General features: G+C 36.8%; 1 protein-coding gene across 1 annotated transcript in view; it reads left to right on the forward strand.

Annotated features, from left to right (window-relative positions):
* ADGRV1 (adhesion G protein-coupled receptor V1) overlaps positions 1-27,037 on the forward strand; it is a 471,474-nt gene that overhangs the window by 220,402 nt on the left and 224,035 nt on the right. The window contains exons 82-83 of the mRNA XM_074360351.1: positions 57-217; positions 7,668-7,768. Of these exons, the coding sequence (XP_074216452.1) occupies positions 57-217; positions 7,668-7,768 (262 nt within the window). The remainder of the gene's footprint in view (positions 1-56; positions 218-7,667; positions 7,769-27,037) is intronic.

The following is a 27,037-nucleotide window of genomic DNA, read 5'->3' on the forward strand; positions in this document are numbered from 1 at the left end:
TCAGCACCTTAAGTATTGATGAAAGAGGAGTACTGACAATTGTGTTTTGGCCCTAGCTGGTTGTCTGACAGTGAGTTTTGCAAAGTGGTTGAGGACGCTTCACGCTACGTGGAATGTGCCTGTTCATACATGTCCGTGTATGCCGTCTACGCCCAGACTGACAACTTGTCTTCATACAATGAAGCTTTCTTCTCTTCTGGATTTATATGTATTTCAGGTGAGTTATAGTATTTTTGAGTCAATAATTTAAAATATGTATGAGAATAAAAGCCTGTTTTCCCATAGTCCTTTTATATATGCAAGATACAAACTTACTGTAATTCATCCGCACCAGCAGGAAGTAAACTTTCCCATGGTCTTACTCATTAATTCATATAGTGGTTATTTATGGAGGGTCAACTTTGTACTGAGGATAAGGAAAAAACCAGACATAGTTCCAACTCATCAGTAATATAAAGTACAGTGTAGGGTAGAAGCTAGATAAAAAGGGTGTAATTGATAAGGTTGTGGTTTAAAAAGCAGGTTCTGCAGTAGAACATCAAGACTGTGTGAGAAAATATAAACAAAGCATTTTGTGTTTTTGTTAAAAAAAATAACCTCTCTCATTGGATTTGTATTCTTCACTAGAAACCCTAAATATGCTCAACTACTGTGTTCAAAGAGAAGTTGTCTTTCGCCTTCCACGTCTAGGTCCTGTTTCTGGCAGGAATAGGAACTTAAATTGTATTGATGTCTGTCATGCTATTTACCTTTAACTTAACTTAGAATAACTATAGAATTATTCTCATCTGTTGTTTTGATTTTATGGTTGGGAGTCTGGGAATTCCTTAAATTATATTTCTGTCCCTGCCCTCACCCATTCTGTGCCCCGAGTCATCTTTTCTGGCTGCACAGCTGCTTCAGTGAACAATACGCTATACAGAGAACTGGGTAAAGGGTAACTCTGGAGCCAGGCTGCCTGGGTTCACATCCTGGTCCTGCCACTGGCTAGTTGTGAGACCTGGGACCAATACCTCAGTTTCCTCAGTTTAAAAACATAACATATGTTTTTAAATTGTGTTAACCTAACAGAGTGGTAGATATATTAACTCAGACAGTCTGCTTTAGTGATATTTGTATGTAAATGTGATTATCATTGAATTCATGTCTTTTATTTGGTGTGCGCACAGTCCCCTAATAGTCTTTATCTATTAGGAAAATTTCGTGGAGGTAGAAGCATGTAATTAATGACTCTTCTTAGTCCTGGTTGTTAAAATCTTTCCACTATAATTTAATGTTCTTTGTACTGGTTGTTAAAATCTTCCCACTATAATTTCAATTTATAAACTTATACATTTTCCTTAATGCATCTTAATTCTGAACCTAACTTAGATTCAGTGGCAAAAGTTAATCTCTTATTCTTAATAACATCTTCCATAAGGATGGTGTTACTTGCTTAACAGATTCTTCTAGGTACACATAGTTCCAAAATCAAATGGAGACATCCTGTTTTACTTTGATGCTAATATATTTACAGAAATTTCATAGACTGATGAAAAGGAATCTAAAGGTAAAACATTGACATGAAATCTAGATGTCATTTTACATATTTCTATAGAGACATAAATCTAAGTGGTGATATGACCCACAAAAATCCCTTGCTTATTCTAAATACTGAACATCAAAGGAAAGAGTTTTAAAAACTAAAGCGAGAATGTTATGTGATTTTTTAGAAGACTTAAGCAGGACTATAAAATATTTCCTTAAAGAATTGTTAATAAATGTTTGTTTTTTGCAAATAATTCTAGGATAGATTTGCTCGTGTATTTGAGAATCAACACTCAAGTATCAGTATCTACTTTTATTACTGTTGACTTGGCGTCACCTTTGAAATTATTGGTTTTTTTCCCTCTATCCAGGACAGATTGTAATATGCATTGCATGTTCTGTAGATCGAGAGACTTAAAGTTTTGTCTTTGTGCTCATTTTTAGCTTTAGGGGAGGATGAAGTCCCTCTAAAGGTCCCCAGGAATCAGAGAAGAGACTTTTATATATCTTATGTACATATTCTCTAATTTGTCAGTCCACGCCGAATATCCCTCTGAATTTGGAAGCAGTCTGACTAGCTTTTGTTGTAAAACGTGTTAACATACAAATATAGACAGGAATTAAACCTTTTAATTTAAATCAGGATAGATCACAGTGTATCTTTTCCAATTCTAGTTTTCAGTTCTGATTACTATACAGAGCAGAGCAACTAAAGTCATCCAAGTGTGTAAAATGGGCATGTAGGCCAAGAAGTTTAGTAATCCTCAGCTGAGAAAGGCGAAAGATTAAGGTATGCACCTGTGACTTTTTAAAATTGTAAACCAGTTTATCAAATTCCAAGAAATTAAGCTAAGGTCATCCCTTGAAGCTAAAATGATGGAAAGAGAGGACAAGTAAAGTGTGCACATCGATGTAGCACTACGGAACTCACCTCAAAGGTGACTTGGAAGAAATACAGCCTAAAAGAACTTTAGATGATAATACCATAACGTTATAGTATAATTGTTAAGAAATCCAGGCATGGTTTGCGATACTAGTGCTGTGTGGAGGGTAGTGTCAAAGAAACCTACTTTGCTTCCCATAACTGTTGATACTGATGTATCAAAGGCTGAACACTGGATTGGAATCATCCTGATTTTGACTCTGAATACAGTCACTGTGAACTTACGAACTTAATGAGACCCTGTAACGTTCCGTAATCCACTTCAGTTTTAACATCAATACATGAACTGGGTCATGTTTGATGTACTTGTGGGTGAGTCTCCTATTTCGAAGTGCCTTTAAGCTGAGATTGGAAATGGACCACAGTCTGCATATCTGTTTCATTTGTTCTTTTTTTGTTCTCTTATGGTGGAGTAATCCTTTAGTCAAACTAAAGCTTTGCCTTTTAAATGGCTAATGGTTTTATTTACTCTACAGATTACTGAGTCTATAAATGCCAAGACAATGTCATTTTTATAGTAAGTAACAGGAAATAATTGTCTATAAATTGGTAAATACTAAGACTTACAGGATAAGTAAATCAACGCAATCCAAATTCCTTTGAAGCATACTTATTCTTTTGTTCACATTTATTAAGCTGCAAGATTATTCCAGTTATGCCTTTTATATTTTACAAGCTGATGTTCTGATAGTTTTCCCAGGGAGAAAAGTCTTTATCAGATGCTACCCATTTATTTCAAATTATTTTTAAAGATAAGAGAAGTTTTCTAAAATTTTATGTCAGATTCTTCTAAAATATCAAGTTCATATTCACAGTAATCATTGCCTTAGATAGCCACTAAAATTATGGGGAAGGTTTATCAAAACAGTTTCTATCAAATGGGGAGTTGTTTACAAGAATAGGAGAAAATACGTAAGAACTTTTAAAAAAGTAGTTTGAAGGGATAACTGCAGGTGATAAAGGTGAGAGCTTAGACTAATTCTAACATGGCATAAAAATGTTAGATTTCTCTTGCTTTGTACATGTGGGTATATTGTTTAGGGAGGCCTTGACTGCAAGTAACAAAAGACAAGTCAAATATCTTAAGTAAGCAGATTTAGTTCCAGGGTTTATTAATTCAGCACCTCAGTGGCATCATCAGGGGCCCAGCCTCTTCTCATTTTTCTGTTTTGCTCTTCTCAGAGGTTTTATGTTGTTTTCTCAGCCTTGCCCCTGCATGGTCTTGAGCTGGCTGCAGCGGCTCTAAGCATCCCTCAGCTTTGTCCAGGCTTGCCAGTGGAAAGGCACTTACTTGGATCCTGTTTTAAGAGCAATGAAAACTTCCCTGAAAACCACCCAGAGTGTTTTCCTGCACTTCTCTTTGACCAGAATTGTCATAAACAGTCTCCGTCTGGGAAAAGATACAGATAGAAATACAGAGACAAATAAAGGGAGAGCAGCAAGTAACTCTCCTTTGAATATTGTGTCTCTGTCACCCAACGCAGCCCCTGACATACAGTAGTTTTTCATTGGCTGCTTGTTAAATTAATAAATATATGAGTATACAGTGTTGATCTGACATCCTCCAATAATGAGATGTACCATTGGCTAGTTCAGGTTCATACTTTTAAGTCCTGAACCATCTCGTTTTAGCCATTTTTTATAAAAATTTTTCTGAGATACACTCTTTCTTGCTTTCAGTTTGGACAGTTTAACACAGCACTCTCCAATAAATCTTTTTTCGGTGATGGAAATGTTCTCCCCTCTTCAGTGTGGTGGCTACTAGCAGTGTCTTGTTGAACCCTTGAAATTGGGCTGGCACAATTGGGGCCCCAATTTTTAATTTTATTTAATTTTAATTAATTAAAACTTAAATAACCACTTGTGGCTATTGTATTGAACCTCACAAGTTACCTGGAGGCTGGTCTCCAGGCCACCTCGTCCCTCTGCAATCAACCCTTCTCTCTAAAACAGAACTTACATACTCTCAGGAGTTTCATGTTGACTTTTGTTTCACCTAGAAAACTTTTCAGGATTGACAATTTTGTTTCCCTGCCCTTGGCTCATTAGTAACTGTAATCAAGAGGCACGATACAGAGGGAAGAGTTTGCAGGAATATGGGAAGCAATAGAGATGAGAACAAAAAGTAGAAAAGGTGACGGTACGGCTAGCATTAGGTGGGAGAATAGGAAGAACCTAAGCTAAAAGGCAAACAACTGATTTACTAATGTGATCATTTGGTTTTGTTTAGGTTTATCTGTAGAGAAGACAGAGCTAGATACGTAGATAAAGAAATAAATTTATAAATATTTTAAGTATATTTTCATGGGAAAAAGTGTTAATGTTTGGCCTCTGGAGAGACAAACTTCAGTAATTTGAAAAGTAAATTCCATTTTTAAAAGGATGTCAATAGATTTTTTTTTTTACTGGATGTGCATATTCATATACAAATATTAGTATGTTTATATACATACACACATTCAAATATTACATAGATAAATAAGGTCTTTGGTCTGCTTTTATCATAGCAAAATAATCTAGCTGTTCTTTAGAGTTTTGCATATCTAAATCAAAGATTATTAGGTTATCATTTTGTCAAGGATGATTTCTTTTCCCTCTTGTTGTCTAATTGTATAGAAAAGTCATTCGTGTTAGTAAATGGATTAATTGCTTTTTTCCAGCAGAGTCTGACCTGCATAATGCTAGGGAAAAAAAGTAAAGTAAAATTATTCAATTAGTTACTTGTTTGTTTTTCTACATAATTGCTAAGGAATCAATTTTTATAAAACTGTTTAGAGTACACCTTTATGTAATACCTGGAATTGTTATACTTTATTTTTTTAAATTCTATTTATAGTTATAACTTTTTGTACTGTATGATTTGCATGTTAAGGGAATTTAAGCCAAAAAATTGTTACAATTTTTAAAAACCTGACATGTAAATTTAAATCATGTATGCTAAATACAGCCATTCCAGATCAGATAAGAAGGTAAATACTTAGCATATAGTGTTTTAGGAACTTGGTAACTGAAGTATTTATTTCTTTGAATCAAAGGTAATCAGTATATTTCCCAAGGCCATTTGGGGCTAGGGTTGATGTTTTTAGCCCCATTATTTGCCCCTAAATAAAAATGCATTTAGATAGCCATCAGTTTTAGGCTAATAGAATCTAGCTCATTTTCCTGCCACTGGCTTTGAATCCTGGACTGCCACCAGGTGTCATGCTAGCATTTTATTTTATGCTTGAGTTTTAATTGAAGCTTAGTGGACTTAATTATTCCTCATCTGGTCAAGTTTAACTGTGCTAAATTTATATCATGAAATGGAAGTGTATTGGAAAATTACCAAGTTAAGGGAAAAGGCTGTGAATAAACTCTTCTTTTGAATTGGAAGAAAACAGTTGACTCATGAGTGTTTCTGCTCAGCCCAGCACTCATTCCTTACCTCACATTGTTACCATCCGGCACGGTAAACCGACTGTAAAGCACGTATTTGTGATCCTGTGGCCTGCAATGAAATAAAACTTGCAGGACTCTGCCTTTAAGTCAGTGTATTACACACACACACACACATACACACACACACACACACACACACACTCTCTCTCTCTCTCTCTCTCTCTCTCTCTCTCTTTCTCTCTCTCTCTCGTCTTGACTTTTAGGTGATTTTGACCATCATAGGAAAGTAAAAGTATACATTAGTGAATTTGGAGCAACAGCTTCAATAATTTATAAGCTACCTAATAAAGGTGCAAAATCAGACAAGACTCTGCAGTGTCTGGCTATACCTCGTACCTGTGTGGGTGGATCTTGGAGGCAGCTCCAGGAACTGCACACCTGTCCCAGAACACCCCCATGGCAGCCTTCCTAACAATGGATTAGTCTGGATTTCTTGGCCAAATTTCTAGGCCAAAAGCCTTGGTGAATGCCAGGCCTCACTTCCTGTGTGGAATTTCGTCTACCTTATTCAGATCTAAACATATTGAAAGCTTTTCCCAGAAAGGAGTTATGGGAGGCACTCCTGTCCCGACAGTTAGTCACAGAACCCATAGGGGCCTTTTGCAGATGCCCAGTCCTTATGTACACATGTGGTGTACTTTAGAAGTTTGTTCCATAGCTTCAGAAAGAATAATGCGGAAGCGAAATGTTAAATAAATGCAGCGTCTCCTGTTTGTCAAGGAGGCGTTGATAAATGAGGCAGTGCATGCAAAGTACCCGGCCAAACGGCACACACAAGCCACTTGTTATGTTTCGGTAATTCTTAGACAAAATAACCCTGTTGAGGATGAGAGTGGAATACAAGGCTTAAGGAATAAAGCAAATGGGTTACCTTATGCAGCATATTTTTTATTTTAAAAGGCAGGAAATATTTAAAAAATACATATACACTCTACATTTAAAACCTAGCATTAAAAGAAATTTATACAAATTGCAATATAAAAGATTTATATTGCCACTCTGTCATGGATGTAAAAGAATTATGGATTAGTCCTGAGGTTCTGATCTTCCCCTTGAAGTAGTATAAGTGAACTATAGGTGAAGTCAGGATTTTAAAAAAGTAATAATAATTTTCTTCACACCACTTAGAAATGTAGATGTTTAGGTTAAAAATCATCTCGGCGGGTAGAACACGTTTTGTTCCTAATTCTGGCACCCAGGAGCATACGTTGCCTTTGAAATTCATAATTACCACTGTTGTAATTACATAACTATTCCTAGTGGATAAAAAGGGTTAATTTCCAAACCTGAGTTTTGGTAGCACCATTCACAGTTTTATGCCTGAAAAGTCCTATTCACTTCCCTTAATATCTCTTATTTAGCCAAACCACCTGTTCTTAGAAAATTAGATTGGAATTTGGTTCTTTTCTTAAACAGTAAACCTTGTCTAATGGAGACATAGGAAACCAATAGTTTAATGAAATGATTAATTTGCTTAATTTGTGCTTTTTATTTTATTTATTTTTTTAGTAGGGAAGTGGACAAGTGTATATTAGACATATAAAGTTACCCTTTGGGCTTAAATTATAAGTGTGAAGATTTTATATGTCTTATAAAGTGGAGTAGATTAAAATTGCCGTATGACTGTTCCCAGCAATGCTGTGCTGTGTGGCATAGGCAGGCTTCAGGCTTTATGTGCTTAACATTTCTGGAGATTTTCTTGATGCTCCTGTTTGTTCACGGATTGTAAAACCACACATGGGCTTTTTTGTTCCTACAGGTCTCTGCCTGGCTGTCCTTTCCCATGTCTTCTGTGCCAGGTATTCCCTGTTTGCAGCTAAACTTCTGACTCACATGATGGCAGCCAGCTTAGGTACACAGGTAGGAGAGCTCTGGGGTTTCTAACTTTCGTGAGATGTTCATGTTTCTTCTTCTGTGGTCCTTGAACCAAATGTATCAGTAAAGTTTAATCTCCACTTGGTTGAAATAAGCTTGTTTAATTTTATAGTGGAAGAGGATGAGGAAGGAAAGCAGTAGAAGGAAATGAGAGCAGCAGGTCTAAAAAGTATATTTTATGAGCTTCTTTCTTTAGAGAAGTACTACTTATAAGAAAATGGCTGCTTCTTATCTGAAGCATCATCTTTTCAACTTATATATGTGAAATATATTATTGGTGTGTATATATATTAAAATTAGCACATCTTAATCTGTTTGAATATAATATACTCTGTTACACATCCTTTATATGGAGGTCATTAAAATGATATCTACTGTGAGACATCCGGATAATATATTTTGCTTCATTTAATATTATAGAATACATTTTGGTAGAACATTCTTTTTTTAATGTTGTTCAGGTGTTCATGGCAGAAGAAATAGTGTGAAAAATGTTGTCATTCATTAGCATACAGTTTAAAGACCAGAAGGCAGATCAAATGCCTTTTCTGTCATGAGGTACTCAGAAATCTAGAACTATAGATGTCCATGTAGATCTAATTCAGTGTGGTAAGTGTGAACATGGATTATTTGTGAAAATAGATGAGGACTTAATTTTCTGTGAAGGTCAAGGAAGTCTTTATAGGGGAGGTGATATTTGGGCTGGGAATGAGAAGTTCATGCAATTTGTTGATTAGGGGAAAGATGGGCATAGATGTTTGTATAAGCAAACAGAAAAAAGCATGATCATGTCTGTATTAAGGCTGTAATTACAGATCCGGACGATAAGAATGTGCTATACAGTGTTATTATTGAGAAAACTCTGTAGTATTATTTTATAAAATAAAATTTCTACTTTTCTGAGTGGGCAGGGGCACTTTTGATGTGCAGAAAATGCTGGTTCCTGATTGGGTGCTGTTATATGTGTGTGTTCAGTTTACATAAATTTATTGTGTTTGCACTTAGGATTTATACACTGTCTTTTAGACTGCTAATGGCATTTTATTGAACAACATACAGAACTTTAAAAAATAATACTAGTAGAGGAGCTGAAATACTAAAAAGGAAAATTATCTGGGACATTGGACTCCTCTTGCCTTTTTTGGTCCCAGGAGTGAAAATAACATGTGTAAATTTCATAACTTTTTTTAGGGAACAATTAAGTGCTGAATTCTAAGTAGAAGATCCCAGATTGTGCTTTTAAAGTACCTATGAACTATGAGAGGTAACAGCTGTTTCCAAAGAGGGGCTTACATGGAGTTTGACAAAGCTATTTATACTGCCTTGGTAACTATCTTAGCTGTCTGATCTTGTCTTTGCTTCTTGTGTTTAAGATCTTAGAAAACCCGCCTTCCATAATTAGAGTTTACTTGGCTGTGTTCACCACCCACTCTGGTGATTTTTTGGCAGCAGAATTTGTACAAGTCTTAATTATAGAACCATAGAATTACAGACAACTCTTCAGTGTCCTAGCAGACAAATTTGCTCATGTCTAGGGATATGAAAAAGAGACTTAGGATTTATATCTTGGGACATTGCCTTCTGATTCACATTATACTTAACATTAATTTTGGAGAAAATGGTTAGTTAAATCCATGTTTTTCAGTATATTTTTAGAATAGATGAAGCAATGTGGCATGAAAAATCCTATAATGTATGACTTGTGACATGAAATAACTAAAAAATAACTTCCTTAGTTTATTTTTGGCAGGAGAATTATTGATATGCTGTTGACAGAAAGTACTGTTTCCTCAAAATTTTTGACCTATTTTGATTTTTTAAAAATACTCTTTAAAGAGAATAATTTTCTCCCTCTAAGCTATTTAGCCCAGACTTAAAAATTCTTAGACTCTCCAAAAACAGAAATGAAGCTGACTGCAAGAACTTGGGCCCACCCTCTCATTTCTGAATATTGAAATCATGTTTATATCTCCATTTTACAGAATCTTGCCAAGGTTGAGGGGGATTCTAGTTTTAGTCTCAGATCTCTCACCTGGGATCCTCCATCAGTGTTACGTTCATATCTTTCGAGTTTAAGTTTCCTCTAGAGAAGTCTTCAAAAATACAGTTTGGCCTGTGGTTATTCCACTAAAAGAGTGAAAATCCTCTAGGTGACCTCAAGTATTTCAGTCGTGAATACGCTGCAGACAGGTCTGCTAAGACCATTCGGTTTCAGATCTTTATTGCTGACCCAGAACTAAGTTGAGTGACTTTTGTGGGAAAGGGAAGAATGGAAACGTGGTGGTCTCTGACGTCCTTTCAGGGCAGTGTGTCAGTGAGGCAGGCGGTCAGCATCAGGAGAATGTGCTCGTCTGCCTCTACTTCTAGAAATAGGTATTGTGTCTAATATTCCTGCTTTAAAAGGCAAAAGATTCTCCTTTAATCTGAAATTTATGCTATTCAGGCATCATTGAGAACCATCAACTATAAATTACCAGCAGGTGGCAGTAAAAGATTCTTTTTTCCTTTTTTGGGCAAAACCAGTTTTTAGTCTTTAGCAAAGATGGAGTTCAGTAGAAAACTTGCAGTGGTTTCGCAGCACTTCTCTCGCTGGGCTAGAGAGTATTCTTCTGCAACACAGCAAATACACATTTGTGATTTTCTACCTTTCTCTCTATCCCCGTTGTTCAGAATTGAACTAATGAGTCTGTGAGGTACTGTAAGAAAGCTATACATCACTGGCTTGGAATATATCTTTCTGTCATTTATCATTTATAGTTAGATTCAGGGGCATAATGTTCTTTTCATTATATCTATGTTGTTATAAGCTTTAAGAGCTGTGTTGTTATAGAAAAATATGTTTATTGAAATGTCACAGAAGTTTTGAGATAAGATCTGTATTTTCAGTATTGTTTATTTTAGAAGTATGTATTTTTCTTCAGTGCCAAGTTAATGTTTCTCACTTAACTAAAAAAAGATGATTAAACATCAAAAATTGTGAGACCATTATTTTTAAATATGAAGTGAAAAACAGCAAACAGGTTTTCATGGCATTGGGTGATATTTCTCGGAACAACATCTAATTATATCTTTGGAATTTTTATCTTTGAATCGCATTGCCAGCCCGTGTGTGCCCTGATAAGTCTGGTAAACAGCGAGGACAAAGGACAAGTTTGCAGTTCAGGGTTCTCGGTTTTGGGGGTTCTGTCAGGAAGAGCAATTCTCCAAATCTAAAAAAAGAACAGAGGTTTCTTCACAGAAAACATGATGATAAGATAGAACTACATTTACTCTGATTAATAAACTTAACCAGGGGAAAACATTTGGGTTTTTTCCCCCTCTGTTTTTTGTTTGTCTGCATGGCCTTAAACACATTTTCTGAAAGTGAAGAGCAAATTAGTCTAGAAAAAAAATCTATGTAAACGTATTATCTGAATTCAGATGACACCAAATATCTGAGAATTTGAAATACTTAAGTATTAATTTTTGGTAGCCACTGGATGTGCAGGAGTTTTTGCTTACATGGGCCATCTCCTCATGAAAGGACAAGGAAAATGCCTTAAAATTCAGAGGACTGTTCTTTGGAATTTAGCATAAGTTGGACTGTCAGTGACTTGTAAGGTTTCCTCATTCTGTAACATTTTGGGATGTCATTCTGCAATGTTACTTTATTTCCCAGTTAGGATCCTGCTCAGATATTACTGCCAATAGATTCTGCTTTAATCTGCAGTTTATGTCGTTCTGGCTTTGAATATCCAGCACCTTCGAGATTCAGAATCATTGGCCGCACATGACTGAAGCCAGAAGCCAACTGTGACCTCTCCAGTAGTGATTCCTTCTGGCTACTCCAGGGCCTGGCTTCTCTCCTGCAGTTTGCACTGGTTTGTTGACAGTCAGCCCAAGAAAGTCATTGTGTGTGTAGGGTCTGAAATCATGTACCTAATGGGCATACTTTTGTGGGTTGAGCAGAGTGAGATAGAAATTGTGAAACGGTCATTTATCAGAAGAGATTTCTCATTAGTTGGAAACTTTAGTTAATTGCTTGTTGAGCAGAGTAGCCTTTGTTATTTCTGCTTTTGTTATTTAAGAGAAAGGAATTTAAGAGTTTAAGCGCAAAGATCAAAGTTAGACCTTGCTTTGAGGATTGGGAACTTGAGAAACACAAAGGGTCATTATTCAGTAGAACATTAATGATTATGTGTTAGTGCAGGTGTCAGTGGATTAGGAAAGTGTTTCCTAGAGTTAATGGGAGGCATCTTGTTAAAATTTAAATACTAGATCATTAAGTCTGGGTGGGTTTCTGGATCCTGCTTGTTGAGAGATCAGGTTAGCTGTGTAAATGACCTGAGTGAATTCTGGCTGTTGCTGCTGCTGCTGTTGTTAGTATTACTATTATTATTAAACCCATGGTATCAATCGATTTTCTTTACTATAAAAAATTATTTGTTGAAGAAAGTCTATTAATTAAATTTTTGTCTTCATTTAAAGTGTCATTGCCATGAAACCACTTACAACTATTTATCTTTCCTTCCTGAAGGGAAGACTTCTGCTGCTGCTTCCTTCTGGTTTTCTTTTTTTCCCCCGGGGTTACTTAGAAAAGACCCTCAGACAAGGGAACTAATGTACCACTGAGAGTACAAACTAGGCTTTTATTTTGGTCTTTCTAATAGCATTTCACACTTTGTAGAGCTTCTCAGTGTTGTGTTTGGATATAAACTGGTAGAGTGAAAGTAAAACCAACCCCACTGATTCTTTCCTATAAAGAGCTCGTAAGGGCCCCTCTTTAAATAGTATTGAGTATGTACGGCTTTTATTTTATTGTACAAAAATTTGAGGTATTTAACTGTACCTGTTCTTCGTGTAGAGGTAGATTTGGTGAACATGAGTAAAGAGCATTCTGCACACAGATATGAATATACATGTGAGTTGAGCTTATTAAACCATTTGATTCTAATTTAGATGTGCTTGTTAATGTGGCCAAAGTATTGTCATGTTCATGACTCTGAATGCCCATTCAGCCATCCGGTAGTGAAATTAAAACAAAAAAAGTTGAATAAATTCTGCTTATTCCACATCAGAATCATCAGTCATCTATGAACTCGACCACTTCCACCTCGTCTGCCATATACACAGTATTGAGATTGAGCTAACGGGAAATACCAGGCAAGATACGCACACGCAGAGCATGTAAATAACAGTCTGAAAATGAACCTCATGGTAAGAGCCAAACTGTGTGTAGAAGAAGGCCTCCTCTTGCTGGTGTACCATGTGGTACTGCATAAGCTGTGGGTGGGGCCTCGGCTTTTCCACGGAGCAAATGGAATCTGACTTGGTTGTTGAAAACTGTCTAAGATTTAAACTAATAGAATGTGGCACATCTTAAGCAGGGAAAAGAACGAGAATAAAGACCTGGAGGGTGCCGTGACCCTGGGAGTTCTCCTTAGGTAAGGCCTGCGCCTGTGCATGAGAAAAAGATAAGCCGATGGCAGGGAGGTAGTTGTATACTATCTGGGAACTGTTGGGAGTTATCGATGGAGTTAGTCCAAAAGGGCACAGTATGAAAGGATTGCTTCAAAGAGTTAATCTGGCAATTAGGGAAGAAATTAAAAATGGATTAAAGTAGAAAAAAGGCTGGAATTTGGCAGATCAGTGTAGAGAGGCAGGGTGAGCAGCTTTTACCATCATCTGGTGATGATGGGTTGTGAGCTTGGACAGTGGTAGTGGCAATGAAAATCCAAAGGAAGGAGTAAGAACTCATAAAAACACTCCATTTTGCTCTATGAAAGTCTTTACTATTTCACTGTTCTGTTTAAATCAATACAAAAGTTGCAATGTAAATTTTATTTTATTTAATAAACATTACTATAATACCTACTAAGCATTATGTGAGGTAGGTACTAGCACTGTTCCTGTTCCACAGCTGCAGAAACTAAGGCACAAAGAGTTGTAAGTTACTTGTTGTCCCAGGTCACAGAGTGACGAGTCACAGAACTGGTAATTGAGCACCTGCAGCCTGTAACCATTATGTATGTATACTGCCTCGTAAATCACAAATCAGTGAGATTTACTCTGTCACCAAAGGGGTAGGTAGCCTCTTCCATTTAAGCCATAGGAGAGGCTGAACGTTTTAGTGGATGGAGAGGAATATGTGCGATTTGGGGCATCAGGGGTGCAGAGTTCCTATAGCATATTTCAGCTGGTGATTTAAATGGTAGCTACTAAACACAGTGGTCTCAACACTGTAAAATAGTTCTTTGAGATGGGTTGCGGAGAGACCCTGATTGTAGAACGCACGTGACTGGTGACACAGAGGCTTTGCGTTTATGGCACTGAAGTTTAAGTGAAAACTGCATGTATTGCTTTATTCACTCTTTATAACAACCAGATGAGGTGGGTACTTTAATCATCCCTATTTCACAGATGGGAAAAAAATGGGACTAAGAGAAGTTCGGTTACCTGCCCTAACCTTCATAGATTGAATGTGGCAGCTGGCACAGTTCTAACCCAAGTCCCTCTGGCTCCAGAACCTACGTGTTTAAAATGCTATGACGTGTGGAATGAGAAGGATCATTAGAAGCAACTAATTAAAGTGTTGTTAAAGGTTCTGAGGCCAAGGAAGGAAAAAAAGGTTTCAAATGGAAGGATTTAGCATCAGTTGAGAGATTAGTCCTCCAATTTGGCAAGAGCAAGGTCACTGGAGATCTTGGAGAGAGATGAGGAAAATAAGGCATAAGAAGTTAGGGGGTTCAGTGGGTGGGGAGGAAAAGGAAGGGGCTGTTTCCAACCACTCCTGAGAGAAGTTTGGTGGTGAAAGAAGGGGGCTGTGGGTGCACAGAAAGAGGGAACAGCTCTGGTGCCTCTTATATAAAAAGTTTGCTGAAGGGAAACTGGACCCTGGGGGTAGCAGCTACCACCTCCATTGGTCCTTTTCTTGAAGTGGAAGCTTCCATAGCAGCTTGATGAAAGGGTAATAGGAATTAGTAAATTTCTCTTTGGTCCATGGTTTTAGTTATACTTTTGATTACTTCAAAATTTTTTCTGCCTGAAGCAAGTGACTTCCTCCTAGTGTGCCTAACCTAATCATGTTATCTTTAGGAAAAGGTTAAAGTGCTAGTTTGAGCTCTTATTTTTTCCCAGTTCTTGAATCCAAATTTTCATTGATGACCTTACATCTTTGATATTACTAATTTCATGTGACCGTGTAATTAGTAATGAAGTAAATTTGTAACTAGTGATTATCAAATAATTTTACAATCCATTCTGTAACCAGAAATATTAATATGCTATTCACAAGTTTGTGCTTTGAGGGATTAAAATAATACTGGTATTTAAAATGGAGTAAAACTTGAATATTGATCAAAGTATTAAATTTCAGAAGAAGTAATACATTTTATTTTTGCTTTCTTAAGAACACATTTTCTTTACATATCAATTTTTTTTAATCATTGAAATCTTTTAATAATAATATCCAGCTCCTTTTTTCAGCAAGCTTCAAAGTTCAGCTCCACCGTAGACTCACTAAATCGAAAATAAGTGAATGCCAAAGATACAAAAATAGTATCATGGTCACACTACTGGGAAATTCAAACTTTCCCAAATGCTGAAGTAGCAAAGCAACAGAAAGAGTGAGTAATATTCTGAATGAGGCTGCAGTGACATTATCATGTTTGCAACATGGCTTTTGTTACTAGGAAAAATTGTGAAGCAAATCCAGCCTTTACCAGAAAATACCAGTTTGGAATCTTCTATTACAGCCTCAAAAACATAAACTATCCTTGACTTTTAAAAGACTTCTTTTGATCTCCCTAAGTAGGGAAAATCAGCATCTGAGAAAAATTGTTTTTATGAATATTTAATGATAGCTCTAAGGGGCTTTAAGTAACAGATATGGAGTGCAGGAGGAAGAGTCCCAGGTTTAGAACTAGAGGGACAAATGGGCTGATAATCCATGAGCTGTATCCGAAAAATCATTAGAAAAATAACAACAAGGCCTGCCCGGCAGAGTTGTTAAGACGATAATAGGTCATGTTCAAAACACTCGAAACACAAGTTCTGGGGAACAAACGAGGGGCAAAGGCAGAGAGAGGCTGCAGGATGATTCTTGCTGCCACTGAGCACTGCAGAGGCCCCTTGGGTTCTGCACAGAGTCCAGAGATTCGAATGCCCTCTGGAGAGCAAGCCTGCTTTCCGCTTCTGGAGGTTTTCTTTCATCAACTGCGTGGGCAGTGGCCGTCTTTCCAACCCTGTGCCTTTTTAGATAACGGGCTCTGTTGTGCCTGTCAACCACACCTCCGCTCCACTGTTCCGAGAGTGCTTTTGCGCTGGTCTGCACTGTGTGTATACACTCTATTAATTTTGTTTATATTTTCTAAATGAGACTTTCCCCCCTAATCTTGAGTATTTTCTAAGAGTTTGTGTCTTTATTGCTTGTGTTGAATTGTTAGAAACTTAACAGCTGGAGAGATTATATAGATTGATTTGAAAAAACTATATATGTGAGTGTCTGTGTATGTGGTATGATCTTGTGGATGTGTTGTGTGTACATTTAAAATTTGAAATAGGCATGTTTTTAATACAGAGACACTATTTAGTGAAACAGTATTGCTAAGGATACCATAAGCACTTGATCTGCAAAACGCCATGTAATCCTTACAACACACCGTGAGTCCATCAATGTTATTATTATTGCCTCTGCGTTTCACATGAGAAATATGAGACTCCAGAAGATTTTTCATTTGCCCCAGGCCCCACACAAGTACATCTGTCAACTCCAATGCCCTATCTCCCTTTCAGCCCCTCTGGGAAAGATACCTCAGAACCCCTCAATGATGCCTTTCCCCTCCACTTCCATGGAACATGATAGTATGGTCCCTTGCAGCTTTTTAAAATAGCCTTGTCAAAATAGAATTCATGTGCCATGTATTTCACCCATTTAAAGTATACAATTCAGTAGCTTTTAGTATATTCACAAGAGTTTAGCACCCATTTCCACAATTAGTTTTGTTTTTTTGTAGCTTTATTGAGGTTAACATTTGCTACCATACTCATCATGTTAGTAGACCTCTCTTTAATCCCTTTGGCTCCTCAACATCTTGTTTCCTTTTGTGGATCTTTTCAATCTGTGACCCTTATAAAATTATTTTTGACATTTCCATGTACATCTGTAAGTCCCAGGAAGTTATGTCTGGGTTTTAGCCACGTGCTCTACCAGCAGAGTGTCTTACATTTAACTGCCTATCGGCCTAACTGAGCTTTAACTTCCTAAGCAGAGATAGTTCTTTTTTCAAACCATGTACTCTGTGAAACGGTATGTAAGAGGGCCAAATTAACAGCAGTTTTGTATTAAGGGAAAGTAGCCTTTTCTATAGGCTTGTTAGTTGTGTGAGTCCAGAACACCTTTCTTGCAGAGCCCCATTTGGATCGCATCCCCCAGGAACATATACTCTGTGTTCTGCCAGGGATGAGGAGGAATTTGGTTTGGGGCACTATGTTTTGGTTGTAAGGGGAAATGTTTTTGCCAACTTGAAATATTTACATGTCACATATGGACAACCAAGTGCATTTCTTGGCCAAGTTTTATGTGCATAAGATGGTGTGTACCAGTGATTTTATGGAGCATGGCCTGGAAACCGAGAAACTCCACAGCCACCCAGACCTCACCTCTAAGCTCCATTCCAAGCGAGTTTATGCCCTTACTCCTTCTGGAATACGGAAATCAAAGTTAAATGCAAGTCAGCTTCTGCATTCATATTCTCAAATTTTGCATATTGTAAAACTTTTTTTTAGTATGGGTGTCCCTTTTTAAATTTACATGTAGTATTAACCATATTTGGGAATTAAATTCATTTTCTCTCTCTGCTTCCAAAGTGTATCTCAATTGTGTTCTCTTCTATCGCTGTTTACCATTATCATGCTCGTCTAAGCCATCTGTCTTTTATGGTAGCTTCCAGATTATTACCCATGGTTTCCACTCTGGCCCCTTTCTTTATAGTTTGTTCTCTTCTCGGTAGCCAGAGAAGTCATTTTAAAGACTAAATTTATTCAAATCACACTCCCACATAAAATCCTTCAGTAACTTCCTACCACACATAACAGAGAAACTTCTGACCTCCATCCAGCAGACTTTCAGGATCGTCTCTGCATACTTGGACCTCATCTCCTCCCATCTCCACCAGTCATCAAGCACCAGCGACACCGGACACTTTTTGGTTCCTGAGACATGCCACCTCCTTCTAGTCCTGGGCCCTGGGTTCCAGTTAAGCTCTGCGCTTGGGAGGCTCTGCACTAGTGCTTTGCTCATTCAGGTATCCATTCATCCATCCTTCATTCACAGTCAGCTCACATATTACACCTCAGAACAGCCTCCCTGAGTAGCTCTCCTGCCTCACAGTATCACATCGTTATGTTTGCTTCCTATCACACATCGATACGTGAATTCTCTTGCTCATTTATCGTACTCCGTCTCTTTCCTTGCTCCCTGTTTCCCGCCTCCTAGAATGTAAACTCCATTAGATCAGGAATCGCTTGCCTTGCTCATTGCAATGTTTCTAGTACCCATAAAAATCTTCTTGGAACATACTAAATTTCCAACAAAAATTGGAAACAATAAAAATAATTATTTCTTTAATAGTAAAATTCAGTAAAATAATGAAACAGTGAAGTGAAAGGAAGTTGTAGGCTTGAGCCTTATGAACATTCTTCAGCAATTTAAAACCTCACCTATCACCATTTTCTCATGAAAATAAACTTCCTATATTCTCAGTTCCTTAAAGAAAAATTAGAATTAAAAAGAAATTATTCATATTCTTAAAGAATTGTAATGTTGTAGTGATCTACAACTTATAAACAAATAGCAGTATAAATCTTGGTTTATAATTTAAATAGGTTCAATTCACAATTAGTTTTTCCACAAAAATAGTTATAGAGGTAAGTTGAGATCCCAAGCCAGCCACCAAAGGCTTTTAGCTCTTAATCTGACTATTCTGGGTTCTAATAGCAATTTTTCTTCACGTTAAAATACATTTTGATTTCTGGTTGGAAACATCAAGAAAACACTTGCTGCTCTCACAGCCTCTGTTACCTGGCTCTCTTTCCTTCAGAAATCTGCATAAGCAGACAGTGGGTGCTCAGAATGGGGTGGGGAGATGGGAGAGGGAATTAGCACAGAGACATAGACTTCTTGACACCAGCTTCCTGAGTCTGGGTAGATGTTCTGCAAGTGAGTTGGATGGCAAATGTGAAGGTTTTCCAAAGCTTGTGGACATAGTATGGGGCTAGAGATTTGCCTCATAAAGCAGCTGTATTAAGTTCATGTTGTGGAGCAGGGGTAGAGATGAGAGAACCACTATAGGAGTACACAGAGAAAGTTGTATATTATTCCATAGTAAACTTTCTATATTCCACAGGAATAACGTTTTGTGTTAAGACTGGGTGCAGACACTCAAGGTAGATAATAACTAATTATAACAGCCACTTCTAATAAATAGTTAAATAGTAAATGTCTTTAGTGCCAGAGGTTGTTGTCATATTGATAGTATTAGTGCTGGGATGAAGTACTCCAACGTACTGTAATATGTCTAGACGTAATGAACAATCCTGCCATGCTTAGGTCATGTTTATAATCGTGATGAAACCACTGTTAGTTTCTGAGTTTATAATCCCCAAAGCCTTTAACCTATGAGTAACTGAAAGCATTCATTATAATGCCTGGTATTACAAGTGAGTTAATGAGACAACCACCACAAAACGCAATTCCTTGCCCCAAAAGAATTTTTTAAAAATTAAAACCTTTGCATTTAAGGAGTGTGGTTTTATACCTTGGAAATCTTTAGATAAAGAAGTGAAAGTGTTGGTTAATTTTTTTTTTTTTGCCTCTTTGTATCTGCCCAGAGATGTGTTTAATAAATATTTGTTTTAGAAGGGCAATTATAAGCATTTTAAATTATACAAATAGAGGCGTGTAGGTATTGCTTACACAGTTTTTTCACTCCACAGAGGTACAAAGGCTGGAGAGTTTAAAGAGATTAACCCCAGGAAGACAGAGTAGCTGAAGTGCCAATGTCAGCTCAGGTCATGGTTATCATTACTGTTAACTCACTAGGTACTTGTGAGACTCCATAAAAAATGGTCTTAATAGTGTACGGACAGTCCATACTTCAGCAAATTTTCAACTCTGAGGATTAGGAATTGCTCTTTGAAAATGTTTGTCAGGGTTAATTATTGAAGACTCTTGTGTGGATATAGAAAAGTCAAATGAGGGCAAGCAGGTCTGTCTGCTACCTCCTGTTTGAGTCTTAGAGCAGTGGAAAATATATTTATCCTTTCTGTAACAAAGAGAGGAGGACCTTTTCTGAAATGTTTGTGGCAGCCCAATTTATATTTGTCTCCTTAACTATACAACCACCATTCATTGTTCCCATTCTGTAAATATTTAGTGTCATAAAAAATATATCAAGCTCTTTGCTAGGAACTGTGGACATAAAATAAATAAGACATACTTTAGACCCTGGACCACTTATAGTCTACCAGGAAGGGGATAAATGTGTAAATAAATGAATGCAGGCAAGTGGGATAGGCATGTGGTAGTCAGTACAGCATGCAGCGGCCACCACAAAAAGGGGAGTTATTCTATCCAGGGTGAAGGGTGGGTTTAGGAAAATCTTTATAGAGATAAGAATGCTAAAGTTGTCTTGAAAGATGAGAAGTCTTCACCAGGTAGAGTGTACATATAATTAAAATACAGACATTAGTAAAGGCAGAGGAATGGGTTATGTCCGGCAGGATCTGTGATGCCAAAAGGATTGCTCCACATTGGATTTTATTCTGTTTATGTTGCAAGGCTCCAAGGATGGTTCTTCTGGTTAAGGGTTGATGCTGAGGAAAGGAGAAATATTTCTGCTCCAGACCTGGAGGAGATGGAGAGTTAGTCTCCATACCCGAGCAGAACTGATATTTGGGGAAGGAACAGGAAACAAGAATTTTTTATAGATTTTTGTAGGATAAAAATTTGGGTGCTACAGATACATTTTTGTGTCTCATGAGCATTTTTCTTAGAAATGTGTTAACTTGTCTAACCTGAAAAGGCTGACATATCCAATTCTATACCACTCTTCATAAAAAATCAGAATTCTCTATTCTGTAAAGTGTCAGTAGGGGTTCAGGTTTTTTTTTTTTAATCTTTTACTAATGCATGAGGTAATACCTCTTAGAAATTGAAGCATTCATTATGCATGGAGTTAAAAAGCTATTTCATATTTTAAAGAATAATTCCAAAACAACTCTGACAAACTCTTTGTTATTAGTTCTAGTGAAGAAATAGGGAAAAGTTATCAGGTAAAAAATATTTTTCAGTGTTACTTCAAATATAATCTGCAGTCATGTGTTAAAGACCCATAAAGGCATAAATCATTAGAGCTTCATATATTGCAATATTTAAGCGTCTATAAAAAGTATTACTGTAATACTACATTTTATATACCCGTTAAGTAAGCCCTAGGAGCAAAATTCTGGGGGACAAAAAACCTACAATGAAATTATAATAACTCCAACTATAACGGTAGGAGATATATCCCATGTATATTTTCCATGACACTACCCTTTGTGAATTTACTATTCTTGAAGTGAAGATACAATTCAGAGCATAGAGAAATGCACTGAAAATACCCCAGGAGAATAGTTATGGTGGTGTTTTAAATTCAGCATGTGTAACTTTTTTCTAAGTTATTTATAGGCTATACAACAATATAAGCCATTCTTTCCTAAATAGAAGCTAGTCTGAGAGAATAGACTTCCGGCAGAAGTGGCTGCCGTTAGGGGAGAGGGGAAGCTGAATTCAGGCAGTTTTGTGAGAAACTAGAAAAGAGGAAGCAATTTGGCTTCACAATCGGCCACTGATGTTTGATTTACTCTCTTTGGAGTTTCCATGTAGCTGCCAAGTTACGTATAACGCACGCTGCCTAATCCTCGGAGGGCTCTCTCCCAGCCCGCGTCTGCGTCAGTGGTGCCGGGAGAGGGGAAGCAACTTGAGGAAAAGATTGTTTACCACTGGGGTTTAACATGGAATTAGAAGGCTGCAGTAGGTGGTTTGGAACACCATTGGAATACTGTTTTGTATAAATTTAAAAGATGTATTTAGTATCTAGCCCTAAATGTTAATTAGGATCTCATACTGAAGGGCACCTTCTTACCACTCCTTTGGGGGTAATTATGAAAAGTCAAAGACATATTTTTAATAAATACTTCCTATCTTTACAGTCATGTATCAATTCTGTGTGAGATTAAATAATCAAACTGACTAACAAACCCCAAAGCAGTCATATCATGTCCTTTGGAATATTATCATCTAGGAAATGCTGGGGGTGTTTACACAGATAGGAAACAAGAGAAAACAAGGAAAGCCTGAAATCGGCCGCATGAACGTGGTGTGGCTGTCACACGTTCTTTGTTGTTGGACATTTACACTTTTCCCCACTTACAGATGATCATTTATTTGAGGGGAAGGACTCTAACCACTTTTGTTTGTTAAATCTCCTTCTGTGGACAGACTGGAACAAATGGGAGAAAAAACCATTGACCAGCTGTGCATGAGTAATTCTTTCCCTAGAATAACCCTGCTTCAGCTTTCAAGTGGAGAAAGGCTTGGGGAAGGTGTTGTGGAAATAAGGTCCCAGACGCAGGCATGTTTGGAAGGAGGCTTTTGCTGCTCTTCTCCCCGTCTGCAGGCAGGAGGAAGGGAGCGGAGCAGCCACCAGCAGAAGCAGAGTGAGGACTCCAGATTCCCTTCCATGATTCACAACACAAGAATGGAGCCCCACATTCCCCCCTCCCACTGTCTTCCGGAAGTCATGTTGAGAGCCGCAGGAAAGATAGGCTTACACTCCCAAGTAAATCCACTTTTCATGTACGTTGGAAGAGGGATCCATGTGCACATTTTGAAATAGAGAAGTGTCCCTGAACAAGATGAGATATAAATTTTGAAATAAGATTTTGAAAGAAAAGAACAAATCAGTTTTCATTCAGATAAATAAGGTATAACATTATGGGAGTAAAATAATTAAGATTTTTTAAGTTTAGGTTTAAATTTTAAAATACGTGATACCTGGTTATTTTGAATATGGAAAAGCTGATTCTTCTCATCAAAGGAGGTTTGACTTTTTCACTGCTTCCTTCTAAGGTTTAGCTGTGTACCTTGAAGTTTCAGTTTTGTTTTTTTTTTTTATGATACTGCTTTGATTTGTTTGATTTTTCCCCCCTTCGTTTTCCCAAATGATGTGACATTTAATTTTAAATTTTAATTCAATTAAAGTAAACTCTTTTAGGAATCTGTTTTTAGGATTTTTCATTTTATTTATGTAAGTTTTAGAGAGGTAATGGCATTGTAATTATATTCTCTTTCAGCTCCTATTATAATCCATAGACTAAGTAGATGCTACTCCACTCTGTTCTCACAGTAGTGCTATCAATAGGCATTACCGTCTTCATTTTATAGCTGAGGAAACTGAGTCTCACAGAATATAATTACATTTTTCCAAGTTACCGTAACTACGAAGCAGACTAAGATTTGAACCCATGTGTGTCTGATTCCTTTTATCCACTAAACTACCCACAAAGGTGTGCATGCATGTCATGTGTATGTCACAAGTGCATGATGTACGTCTTACGTAGCAGTACTTTTCCCTTTTCCTGGAAATTAGTGAAGGCTTTAGCCAGATAGCTGAAGTTTGAACGGAGTTGGAGGGTGCCTTTCAATGGGGGTAAGGCATTTTGAGTGAAGAAACCAGGATCAGTGACACCTTGTGTTTAAGAAAGTGCAGAACATGTTTTTAAAATCCCCAGAGAAGGACACTGTGCATCATCTTTGAATGAGGGTGTTGGGGGAAAAGCTTGGAAAGGCAGATCCAGATGAGCTTATGTGAGACCTTGAAAGATCGATTTAGAGGTTTACTTTCTAGACATTGGAAGATTTCTGTCAGAAAAATGACATGATCAGAAAGTCCATCCCAGAGCCACCTCTCAACTCAGCTTCTTTGAGCAGCTGGAGTTAGACTTACACAGTTCTTTAGCTGTCAACACCAGCAGCCACCATCCTGATATGTCAGTCTTGTGGAGACTGTCGCTAGTGTATTAAGATATGGTAGTAATCTCAAATTTCCCATTCCTCTGTAGTCTCTTACCCTTAAAAGTAAGCTTGCACTGAAAAGTGAACAGATTTTAGCAATGATCTTTTCTGACCAGTGACTTCTCTCTAGACCCCATGGTTCTGTGTGGCATACTTAGGTTAAAGTTCTTACATCCACTGCTTTCACTCTTTGGGGAAGTGTAAATTCTATCTCTTCAGTAATGCATCCTTTTCTTCATAGCTGCTTTTTAGCAAAGTTAGGCTCTGAGGGTAAATACCAGTGTCAGGACTTTGTTGTGCATCTCATCCCTAGTTGATAATTGATGGAATATTTTGTATTTCTTGGATCCTACCTCAGTATGCTGCCAAGAAACTGCTGGGTTCCACCTGTGCAATTTTTAAAAAGAAATTAAATGATGCGTTCCAGGAAGGGTTCACATTTGCTCATTATTTCTGACTTAATCAAGTAAAGGAGAAAGAATAAAAAACAGTTAAGACCAGAGCACCCATAACCAGTGTTGCCGGAAATTATGACCCTGTTACTTTGACACTTTTTTTTTGATGTGTGTGGCAAAGGGATCTAATTACTGGGCTGCTAATAACATTATTTAAGTACTCATTAAATGTGCTACCATTTAATAGACTTACCTGATCACAAACCTTCATTAAAAGTCTTAGAAAGTTTTTTTATTATCTTGTATTTTTCCATAAAATTCATGTCATTGGATAACTCAAGAGAGGTGGACTTTCACCAGTGGGTCACAGTAAAGGGCAAAGATTGGGTATTGTATGTGAAGGATGCTCAAAATTTGTACTGTTTCCTACGTTTTCTTGCAGTATTGTAGGGGGAAGTCTGGAAAATGATTAGAGATTGGGAAAAAGAGACACTAAGAATAACATATGGGGCAATTTCATCTTTAACTTTTGACTATGAGCTAACTTTTACTGAGGATTAACTCAATGGAAGAACTTCTAAAATTCATGTTTGGAAGAAAATTGCAGATTTTCTCATAGATGTAAAGCAATTACTGTTAATATGTTCACCTCCAAACAGAAAGCTATTTCTGGATTTTAAAATTAAATTTGAATTTTTTCAAATTTTTTAAATTAAAATTAAAATTTTTTACTGAGTATAATTATTTTAAAAGAGATAGTTTTCTCATTTCTGAAACCAGTTTTACAAAGCTCTTGAATGCTCTTTTTGTATGTTTTTTCATTTTGGAGGTGAGGATGGGAAATAATATTGAATGTTTTGTTGGGAACCAGGTAGTTTTACCTTTTTTAAGTCCCCATTTTACAGATGTAGAGACAGACTTACCCATAGTCTCCTGCTAAGTAACTGATGAAGCTGTGACTGTAACTTGCATTAGGCTCATCTCAAAACCTGTTTATTCCATTACACAAATACTCGTATGTATTGTTTCATGATAGACTTTTAAGAACTTCTTTGTGATATTTCCTATTTAAATTTTTGAAGAAAGCTGTTGTTCTGGGTGGGAAATCTCCACCTGTGCCCAGACAGGCCTTTGGATGCCCTCACTGCTTACTTGCTTCAACGTGATAAGCTGCTCACTGTGTTTGCATTTCACATCTAAACAATAAGTGCCTTTTCTTTTTCTAAAGAATCTTGTATATATGGATTAAGTTCATGGAAGATTAGAGACAACATCCAAAAGTACCCCAATTTTTTAGTCAGTAAGTGCATAATGAATAAATATATAACAAATAAATAATTTTTAGCATGAATAGAATTCTGATTTCAAAATTCCAAAAATTCTGTCAATGTCCTTAAAATCTTGTTGAGTTAAAAAACCTCACTGTAAAAAAATGTTTGTGACTGTATTATATATTACGCTATTAGTATTTAGAAATCTGTAAGTTTAGGTCAGTGTTTTTGGGTAGTAATATTTTCATCAAAATAGTAGTGCAAAAGAGAAAATTCCTTCTCTGCTTTAAAAGTTTAGGTTTTGAACGTAATCTTGGTGGGCAATGTTCCTAAAACTGCTGTTTGCCTTAATTATCTCTGAATTGATCTTGTTCAACAATATGATTTTAAAGAATCATGATTCTTTCTAAAATATTTTTAGAAGAACGCTAACGGGTTTTTAGTGATAGAGATATTTTACTAAAAATTACATGTTCATCCTTGGGAGCCAGGAGGAAGTTTTCTGTCTTCTAGAATAGCTACACAGTAGTTCAGGCCCTGAAGAAGAGAGGCAGCAAATATGTATTGATTCTTAAATAGTTGTCTGGTTTTCTTCCTCTTTTTCCTGTTATTTCAGTAGATATAAAGTCCAATATAAAGTTATGTAGAAAATGTTGATCTTCTTCAGATTCCTGCTTAGTACTTTGAACATTGCATTTTAAATGATGTTTCCCTTACCAGCTGGTCCTTTTCACGATATATGGTTCCCTGTGTATGATACACAGCTCCCAGATTTAACTGTGAGGAATATTTGTCCCCTGTCAACCTAGGAATCACACTCATAGACTAAAAGTACTTTTCATGCACTTTAGTCTCACTGGCATTAACCAAGTGGGTTTTTTGTAAAGGTTTTATGACCCTAAATGAAAATTTCTCAAACTAAGAATCTCAATTAAGATTTCTACACTATTGACATCTAGGCCAGAAAATTTGTTGTGAGAGGCTGTCCTGTGCATTGTAGAAAGTTTAGTGCCATGCCTGGCCCAGTAGCACCCTGCCACCCAACTATGATAACTAAAACATCATCTCCTGGAATCCAAAGTTGCCCCTAGTTGAGAGCCAGTACTCTATAGACAGTCAGTCTATTCCTTTCCTCATTTTTATCTGCGTGCTTTGTGAAATATCTCCTGTTGTTTTTATTTTAGTTTTTCTTTCAATTTTATTGAGATATAATTGACACACAGTGCTGTATAAATTGGAGGTGTATAGCAAAATGATTTGACTTACATACATCATTATTAGAAAAAGTTTAGTGAACACCCATCATCTCATATAGACACAAAATAAAAGATAGAAAAAATATTTTCCATGTGATGAGAACCCTTAAGATTTACTCACTTAATAATGTTCATATATAGCATACAGCAGTTTAATTATGTTAATCATGTTGTATATTGCATCTTTAGTTCTTATTTATCTTATAACTGGATTTTTGTACCTCTTGACTACCTTC

This window comes from Camelus bactrianus, chromosome 3 (assembly GCF_048773025.1).
Source record: "Camelus bactrianus isolate YW-2024 breed Bactrian camel chromosome 3, ASM4877302v1, whole genome shotgun sequence".
Lineage (NCBI taxonomy): Eukaryota > Metazoa > Chordata > Mammalia > Artiodactyla > Camelidae > Camelus > Camelus bactrianus.